This window comes from Coregonus clupeaformis, chromosome 33 (genome assembly GCF_020615455.1).
Source record: "Coregonus clupeaformis isolate EN_2021a chromosome 33, ASM2061545v1, whole genome shotgun sequence".
In the NCBI taxonomy this organism is placed as follows: domain Eukaryota; kingdom Metazoa; phylum Chordata; class Actinopteri; order Salmoniformes; family Salmonidae; genus Coregonus; species Coregonus clupeaformis.
Genome location: NC_059224.1, coordinates 35,830,730 through 35,840,686, shown reverse-complemented (window position 1 = coordinate 35,840,686; position 9,957 = coordinate 35,830,730). Strand labels below are relative to the sequence as shown.

The following is a 9,957-nucleotide window of genomic DNA, read 5'->3' as shown; positions in this document are numbered from 1 at the left end:
AGACTCTACCTTTTTAGACTGTGTTTCCCAACTGCCACCCTATTCTGTATATAGGGCACTACTTTTGAGCAGGACCCATAGAGCTCTGGTCAAAAGTAGCACACTATAAGGTGGTAGGGTGCCATTTAGGACACAGCCTAAACTCAGCAAAAAAAAGAAACATCCCTTTTTCAGGACCGTGTCTTTCAAAGATAATTAGTAAAAATCCAAATAACTTCACAGATCTTCATTGTAAAGGGTTTAAACACTGTTTCCCATGCTTGTTCAATGAACCAATAACAATGAATGAACATGCACCTGTGGAACGGTCGTTAAGACACTAACAGTAGAAAGAGGCCTTTCTACTGACTCTGAAAAACACCAAAAGAAAGATGCCCAGGGTCCCTGCTCATCTGTGTGAATGTGCCTTAGGCATGCTGCAAGGAGGCATGATGTGGCCAGGGCAATAAATTGCAATGTCCGTACTGTGAGACGCCTAAGACAGCGCTACAGGGAGACAGGACGGACAGCTGATCGTCCTCGCAGTGGCAGACCACGTGTAACAACACCTGCACAGGATCGGTACATCCGAACGTCACATCTGCGGGACAGGTACAGGATGGCAATAACAACTGCCCGAGTTACACCAGCAACGCCCAATCCCTCCATCAGTGCTCAGACTGTCCACAATAGGCTGAGAGAGACTGGACTGAGGGCTTGTAGGCCTGTTGTAAGGCAGGTCCTCACCAGACATCACCGGCAACAACGTCGCCTATGGGCACAAACCCACCGTCGCTGGACCAGACAGGACTGGCAAAAGTTGCTCTTCACTGACGAGTCGCGGTTTTGTCTCACAAGGGGTGATGGTCGGATTCGCGTTTATTGTCGAAGGAATGAGCGTTACACCGAGGCCTGTACTCTGGAGCGGGATCGATTTGCAGGTGGAGGGTCTGTCATGGTCTGGGGCGGTGTGTCACAGCATCATCGGACTGAGCTTATTGTCATTGCAGGCAATCTCAATGCTGTGCGTTACAGGGAAGACATCCTCCTCCCTCATGTGGTACCCTTCCTGCAGGCTCATCCTTAAATGACCCTCCAGCATGACAATGCCACCAGCCATACTGCTAGTTCTGTGCGTGATTTCCTGCAAGACAGGAATGTCAGTGTTCTGCCATGGCCAGCGAAGAGCCCGGATCTCAATCCCATTGAGCACGTCTGGGACCTGTTGGTTCGGAGAGTGAGGGCTAGGGCCATTCCCCCCAGAAATGTCCAGGAACTTGCAGGTGCCTTTGTGGAAGAGTGGGGTAACATCTCACAGCAAGAACTGGCAAATCTGGTGCAGTCCATGAGGAGGAGATGCACTGCAGTACTTAATGCAGCTGTTGGCCACACCAAATATTGACTGTTACTTTAGATTTTGACCCTCCCTTTGTTCACATTATTCAATTTCTGTTAGTCACATGTCTGTGGAACTTGTTCAGTTTATGTCTCAGTTGTTGAATCTTGTTATGTTCATACAAATATTTACACATGTTAAGTATGCTGAAAATAAACGCTGTTGACAGTGAGAGGACGTTTCTTTTTTTGCTGAGTTTATAGATTAGTAGACCTGTAGGCCTGTTAGATAGTATGAGGATACTCACGTCACTTCTGCCGTCCACCTCCTTGAACTTGTCCAGGTGGGCCTTGAGTGCTGCCAGGTTCTCCTCCTCCACGTAGCTGAAGAGGTTCTGGATTGCCAGAGTGGTCATCTTGATGGAGGTGGTGGTGTCCATGGCTGCAGCTACTTCTCCTCACCACCACTGCACCTGCATGGTGAGAGATCATAGAAATAGAATGCTTCACTCCAATGCGTACACTCAAAATGGCTGCCAAACCACCCATTATGGCATAATTGACTTGGATGGGAACCCCCGTTCTACTCATTCTAGTTGTGTGGGAGAAAGACAGGATACTAGTCATGGGAAGCTAACAAAAATGTAATAAACACAATATATAGCCTAGCTCCAATAACAGCACCGCACATGCTTTTCCCCTCACTTGTTATAGGCTACCTTTCATTTATAAAAGGCTAGCCTATATCTACAGTTTTATATAAAAAGCAGTGTGAAACAAGTGAGTGGGTGGTGACCATTGAAACAGAATTAATAGAACGTGCTTGGAACCGCTGACCATGGGGAGCTCCATTCTATTCATTCTAATTCTATGGTGGGTGGTGACTGTGTGAGATGGAGATGTAACAGAGCACATAGCCTTGTTATCTGACCCTGGCAGCCAGCCAGTGGGTCGACTCACTCCAGTGCTACCTGGCCCAGGCCTAGGCCTAGCTATCTCCTGACAGATGCAAGCAATTTCACACTCAGAGAATCAAGGCCACTCACTCACTACTTTGGTGACAGGATTTTTACCCAGGCAGTCACAGCAGGAAGAGTTGAAAGAGATGTTTACTTGGTTTATTCAAGTTCTCCTGGCTGCTATCATCATCTGCCATGCATTTATTTTCTCACTCAGAGAATAGCCTCTGCTTGGCAATGCACACAGTCTTCTTCCTATTTTAGCGGCATACAAAATGGCAGCTAGTCTAATTTGGTTTTTAGTCTTCTCAAAGCATGTGCTGTTATTAGTGCTAGGCTGTATAAAGTGTTATTACAATGTTATTATCCATTCGTTTTTGGAATAGAAACAAATACATATATATATATAGTAGCCTGTCATACTAGACATTCACTGGTAACACACCAATGGAATAGAAAATATTACAACCCAAAAATATATCAATGAAAACCAACAGTGCATGTCCACAACTTACCTACCCTATTGACAGGCTCTTTGGGGAAGATTATAGGCTAGGTAGGCAGCAGGCCTAAGTGATTTATCTTCCTGGCCTAACCATTAACACAAGTTGATTAATCATCATCCATAATTAGGGCTGTGATGGTCATCGAATTCTGGATGACGGTAATTGGCCAGCCAAATGACCGCGGTCTCCGTAATAACCGTTCGAATAGCGGTCACCTCTCCTCCGCTCCTGACTGCAGTCATGTCTAGATGGGTACAGCTTATATCAAATGTTTGCATTTTAGCTAACCCTAACCCTTCTCCTAACCTTTACCTAATTCTCCTAACCTACAACGTTAATTCTCCTAACTTGCTACGAAAAGTCAATTTTGACATTAGCTGTATCCCATCCAGACAAAACCCCTGACTGCATGTGCTGCCATAGCTACAACACCTTGCTTGTTTCAGCAAGGAGCAACAACATTTCATGTTGTTAAGAGTCCATGTTACCGCAGAAACCGACTCAACCACATGAATGCCCAGCCGTCCCATCTTCGGTCAGTATTATTATTATTCTTTTAAGGTTATTTTATTTTCATGATGGTCTTCGTCCATAACCGTCGTTACATGGTTATTCGGTAATTGTGCCAGCCCTATCCATAATGTAATCTCTCCATAAAACTGGTCAGTTTTATTACAGTAACTATATTCCTATCCAACACAATAGAGGCAAATACAGAAAATGTTGCCAGCCAAGCCTACAGTGTAACCTTAACACGCGTGGCAGGACGCACTTAATCAAGGCTCAAAAACAAACCCATTCTGTTTGACATGAAACAATGACTAGCTTAACCAGCCTGGCCCTGCTGGCAGGCTGACAGCCAGTAAAAAAGCATTCCTTCAATCACCAAAGAGAGAGCACAGCACACACCTTCCAGCATTCCACCACACAACACCCACTGCCTGTTGCAGCAACAGTAACACAACAGCTGGAAGCAGCAACAAAATGGAGGCAAGGCAGCCAGCAAAACATCGAAACACATCACCGTGTGCTGCACTGCTGCCAATACCATTAACCTGTCGGCTGTCGCAAACAGACAGAGGACAAGGCGCAATTATTACACTTTTACAACCGTGCAATCTTACCTATGGGAAAAATAGGCCTACTGTTCTCTATGTGGGTTGTTTTTTGCTACTGTCATTTCACTCTGTAGCTTTTGCCTCCACATACACCGGCAAGACCTATTGACTAGGCTATTCTCCCTGGCTGTGGCTGCTGATATTGAATTATGTATGAGGATGAGGTACCACCCAGCCTCTCTGGCACATGCTCAGAGGTCATGGAACAGTGGAGCAACCAGGCCCAATATAGGCCAGCAGCACCACTGACCTAGAGACTATAATATAAATCAATTAAATGTATTTTATAAAGCCCTTATTACATCAGCAGTTGGTAACTTCAATACTCTGATGTAGGCCTAGCTGTGAGGATGGTTTGAACCGTTAAGACCTTCCTGTCTATCTGTGGTATACAACGAATAGCCTATAGCCCTAGATGGAATATGTAAGACATAGTACAGTATCAGTGGTATGCAGAGGATCAGGGTTTACGTTAACGCAGAATTCAGCTTTTTTTCGAGCAAAAAAAAAGATTAAATGCATAAGAAATATCTTGCTTCACTTCTCAACTTGGATGAGAACATGAACGGGTATTCTATCAGCAGAGCCCTCTGACTGATGTGTAGCTACTTTTCTCCGTCTAGCCTAATTATCTCTGGTAAAATGGATGATTAACTTAAACCATTAGGAAATGTAGCTGCCTACAATCTTTCTATGATTAAAAAAAAGACCTTGCTTTTTCATTGAAAGCTAATTTACTTGTGTGGCTGCTAGCCAATTTGCGTTGCACTTATGATGTCATCTGATGAAAATTAAGCTATTTTCTGCCGAATGTATTTTATGTGAAGTAAAAATATAGTTGCATACCCCTGATCACTCTATGGATAAAAAAAAAAACACTGTTGACCTTTAATATAAAATACAGGTGAAATGGTTTTCACTTTATTGTTTTTTTGACCAATCAGTTCAGCTCATAAAAAAATCTGATGTTAAAAGATCTGATGTGATTGGTCAAATGACCAATTAGTCGAAAAAATATCAGAATTGGGTTGCCTGTGTGAACGCAGCCAGGCTATAAATATGAATATTGAATGTTGAAACTAATGCAGTGTCTCTGTATGTTGAGACTAGGCTCTATCTATTTATGTTTTGTGCTTCTCTGTCAGAAAGCAAAAGTACTGCAAAGTAAACATAGAGAAATTACATATAAGCTTGGTTGGTACCTCAAAATAACTTAAAATAATAATGCAACGTTTTGAAATGAGAGATTTACGTCAAAATTATGCATAGTTTATGTGCATACTATGTGTGACACCACTTGTTGTTTTGATACGATTCATCAGGCTACTAAACTCATCATCATCATCATCATCAGGATGTATAAAAAATGACTCGTTCGATCGACCAATAGTGGCTAGCTAATTTCAATATCCAACAACATTTAGATCTACCGTATCTAGCAGCTAGCTATTTATACCTATCGAATGTTAGCTACCTAAACCATCGAATGGTAGCTTAGAGCGCGAGATATCACATCTTCTGAAAGAAAATAAATAGCTAGCTTTTCGTTCCTGACTGCGACCATTATTGATTGCTGTATTTTGAATAAATATCAATGACCATAATTAGTTGATAACATTTATTTGATAGCGAATATGACATTTGCTAGACGGCCAGATCTCAGACAAGAGAACATTCTGACCGGCTCGAGCTGTCAATCAAACGGCATCGATCAAAGGAAGACGCATTTTGATGCTCATACGTGAGAAATTGAGATTCTCAGTCACATACCTCTGGAGAAAAACGAATATAAATGTTCCACACTTCGGTGTAGTCGTCTCAATCCTCGATTTATATGCGTGTAAAGGCTCACAGGCTATTTATTCCCCATCCTCGACAACAGCCATTTTAGTGGACCAGAAAAATTCAGCACGTCAGTGTGGTTTCCTCACTGTTCGTCAACTCATCGTCCCCGCCTACAAACTGTGACGTATGGGAGCTCTGAGAAGAAAATGCTGGGGAGGTGCGGGGTCGCTACTGTACAAACTGAATTAGCCATTTGCTTAAACTACAACGTCAAGAATTATCATATTTTATTACCTGACTGGGAAATATTTAATATTATGCCAAAGCTTTTTATTTGTGCTGTGGATGTGTTACACATTTCAGGTTATTGGTCTCATAAATTCCCTTTTTTGGTTTCACGTTCATTCTCGATCCTAATTTACAAAGGAGCTGCCGTTTTGTTGGGAGGAAAATAACACGTTTTACCAGGCTGACTAATTAATGGTTATTATTTTATGTTGGGTCAAAGTCCAACATTTTATGAGGTGAGTAAAGGGCATGTGCTGAGCTGAAATGCTGCTATAGCCTGGGTAGCAGTTAGCCTAGGTATCCGCTAGATAGCAGCATTAATCAATGGTCTCTGAAGGCAGTGTATTGGTTTATTCACCTGGCAGAAATATTCAATAGCTTCTGATAATCTACACTGACTATGGCTAGGTTTCCATCCAATTGGCGACAGATTTTCATGCGAATATTCTAGAATCTACGGAAGTCCAGTCCAGAGAGGGCATATGAGCAGTGGCGGTTCTAGACACATTTTACTAGGGGGGCCAAGGAGGGGCCAGTGTTTAATCAGGGGGGCACACATAAAAAAACTGGCAACACATGATATTCAAAGATTATAAACTTTATTTTACTTTAAAATCATATGACATTTATTATAACACGTATTTTGTACAAGAGTGCAGATGCAAGAGAGATAGTGCCATAAAAATGAAAAAAAAAAAAAAAAAAAAAAAAGTACAGGGTACAAATACAGGGTTCATCTTCAATGTGAACAAAACTCCAGGATACAACAAAGGGTACAACAATGTGCCATTTCCTATTTATGGAAGCCCCACTACTGTGGACAGTTGATTCCACATTTTGTTTTAAGAAAGAAAACTTTCTGAGTGATTTATAAACAAAACACACTACCCTGTATCCATTTAGGTAAAATAAACCAAATCAGAAAAGAAATTCAATTCAAAGAGGCTTTACTAGCATGACCATATTGACATACAGTATTGCTAAAGCACATAAACAGGGAAACGTGTTACACATTAACATCCAGTAGTCCAATAGGATGCAGACAATAAACATTAAGTTAACATTCGTTTAAAAGCAACAATCATGTCAACACAATGTAGCAATATGAACAACACTGATGGATATCAGCAACAACATGAAAACAAGAATATTACAGGTGTCTGTGTGTGTGTGTGTCTGTGTCTTTGTGTACTTCACTGTCAGTTGATGAGCAGGTGTACAAAAAAGGCTTTACAACATATATGGGAAAGTCCATTTAGGACAGCACATTTCCACCATAGTTCACATTAGGAAAAAATGACAGCATGAATGCTCACTAAACAAACATATACTACATATACCTTTTATACACATTTTTTTCAGTAATTTTTTAAGAGTGAAAGGGAAGTAAGCAATCGCTCATCATAGGATCATACATATTTCAGTTACAATATTAGTTACAATATTAGTGTTAGTTAGATCATCATGTCAAAGCTGGACCTGCAAAGTCTGAACGACACAAGTGTGCAATGATTGGAGTGATTTTGTTTCTTTTTTTCTTGCTTTGCTTGTTTTCAAAAGGAAAAATCATAGTTGGTAAAAAATAAAATAAACTTTCGTTGAAAGGTATCACACTGTATAATTTACAAATATCTAAAGAGGTTTAGTGGATGCCATAAAACATCTGTGGAGCTTGAAGATTTGTAGTACATAGATGTTTGGCAGAGATAATTCAAAAGAATAAAATCATAAACTCTATCTATCTATCTATCGAGAGAGAGAGAGAGAGAGAGAGAGAGAGAGAGAGAGAGAGAGAAGTGTTTCCTTAGAGCAGTACATGCAGCAATCACTTAATGGAGTGATGTCATAATGGGCCACAAAACTTTGGGGATGTGGATGGAAAGTTACAGGCAGGAGAGGGGAACCAACAGAAGCAGGTCTTGAGACATGAGTTTGCCCCTTTTTGAAAACCTCTTGAGAGAGGATTGGTGGGATATATATACATACATACAAACATACATACACTCTAGTAGTGTGTGGAACTACTGGTACTGTGAGGAAAAAAAGATAGATGATGTAAAATGAAAAATAAAACAAGCTTCAGCTTCTTAAGACACGGTGGGTTCATCTAAGTAGACACATGTAACTTCATGTGGACACCAGACTGTCTTTGTCTACACATCTAACTTCATATGGACCCCAGACCGTCTCTGTTTACACATGTAACTTCATATGGACACCAGACTCTTTGTCTACACATGTAACTTCATATGGGCACCAGACTGTCTCTGTCTACACATGTAACTTCATATGGACACCAGACTGTCTTTGTTTACACATTTAACTTCATATGGGCACCAGACTGTCTCTGTCTACACATGTAACTTCATATGGACACCAGACTGTCTTTGTTTACACATTTAACTTCATATGGGCACCAGACTGTCTCTGTCTACACATGTAACTTCATATGGACACCAGACTCTTTGTCTACACATCTAACTTCATATGGACACCAGACTGTCTCTGTCTACACATGTAACTTCATATGGACACCAGACTCTTTGTCTACACACGTAACTTCATGTGGACACCAGACTAACTCCATTCATTTTACCGGTGGTATTGAGAACAGATAAACCCACCGTGTCTTAAGAAGCTCAAGCTTGTTGTTTTATTGTTCATTATATCTCTTTTTCCTCACAGCGGCACTCATACGCTACTAGCGTATATATCATATAGATACACTACAGCAACGGCGGTTGTGCTGTCTGGCAAAACGGTCCACAAATACATCAAGATCCAGAGCCTTGGCCCTTCTGGACTCTATGCTCAGGACACCAAGATCACTGAGTCTCTCATCACTAGTGGTGGACCGCAGGAAGGTTTTTATCAGTTTCAGTGTGGAGAAACTGCGTTCGCAAGAGGCTGAGCTTACAGGAAGGGTTACAGCAATCTTGCACAGTCTAAAGAGCTCAAATAAAACTTCCCTGTATGGCTCAATAAAACAAACCAGCTCAACTGTACTGCATGGCTTTTTGACTTCACCACTCTGTATTTTTCTGTCCAAAACTCTCTTAAATTGATGGAGCTCATGCCCTAAATCATCAATGTCTGCATTATACAAACGGCCAAATGAAAAAACATTGCTCTCCTTTAAAAAGGTATCACTCTGGGGACTGAGAGACTGTATGCTTCTCATGAGCTCACAGTTTGTATTGGAGAAACGTCTGTTCAACTCATTGAGCATGCTGTCAATTACAGGATAGAAAAATGATGTGAGAAACATATCTTTGTCACGTTCTACCTCCCTCTGACCAACAGTGCTTAGCGTGCAGTAGCCACTGAGTCTAGAGCTCAGCATTTTCTGACGTTTCGCCACTGACCTTGTTGCAGAATCACACTGCTCACAAATATTCAATGCTTCATCCCACAACTCATCAAAGAAAGACTCCTGCCTGTGGTCTTTCAATGTCAGGACTAAAGCATTTACTAAGTCAACAGCACTTGACAGATCAACAGTTTGTGACTGTAACATGTCAGACAATAGCTTTGTCTCCCCAAACAACTTACGCAGAGTAACAAGATGCACAACAAATTCTAGGTCAATTTGAGCAAGAAGACCTCGGGCCTCAACAGTTCTTTCACCATGACGTTCTTGAGCAATCTCTTGCAGTAGTCGTTTAAGGGCAGGTAGAGTGTCCATGATATTACGTAGGGCTAGAAATCGGCATGACCAACGTGTGTCGCTTAAACGTTGCAGCTCTCTGGTTCTGCCATACATTTCTCTTTGGAGAGACAGCCATTTTGGGTGCACATATGAGGAAGAAGTAAACATATAAAGACTCTGTAACAAAGAAAAAAACTCCTCTGTTTCTGGGACACTTTTGACTACATCAACTAACACTAAATTCAGACAATGAGCACTACAATGGACGTAGAAGGCAAATTTAGCCTGTTCTTTGATCCTTGCCTGAACCCCTGAATGCTTACCGCTCATAACGGCAG

At 41.4% G+C, this 9,957-nt stretch overlaps 1 protein-coding gene across 5 annotated transcripts in view; it reads right to left on the bottom strand.

Moving 5' to 3' along the window:
• kidins220b (kinase D-interacting substrate 220b) overlaps window positions 1-5,842 on the bottom strand; it is a 49,586-nt gene extending 43,744 nt beyond the window's left edge. For all 5 annotated transcript variants that reach the window (XM_045210266.1, XM_045210267.1, XM_045210268.1 and 2 more), the window contains exons 1-2: window positions 5,668-5,842; window positions 1,623-1,787 (exon numbers count right to left, since the gene is read on the bottom strand). In XM_045210266.1, the coding sequence (XP_045066201.1) occupies window positions 1,623-1,754 (132 nt within the window). In that variant the 5' untranslated portion in view covers window positions 1,755-1,787; window positions 5,668-5,842. The remainder of the gene's footprint in view (window positions 1-1,622; window positions 1,788-5,667) is intronic.
• Between the last annotated feature and the right edge of the window lie 4,115 nt (window positions 5,843-9,957).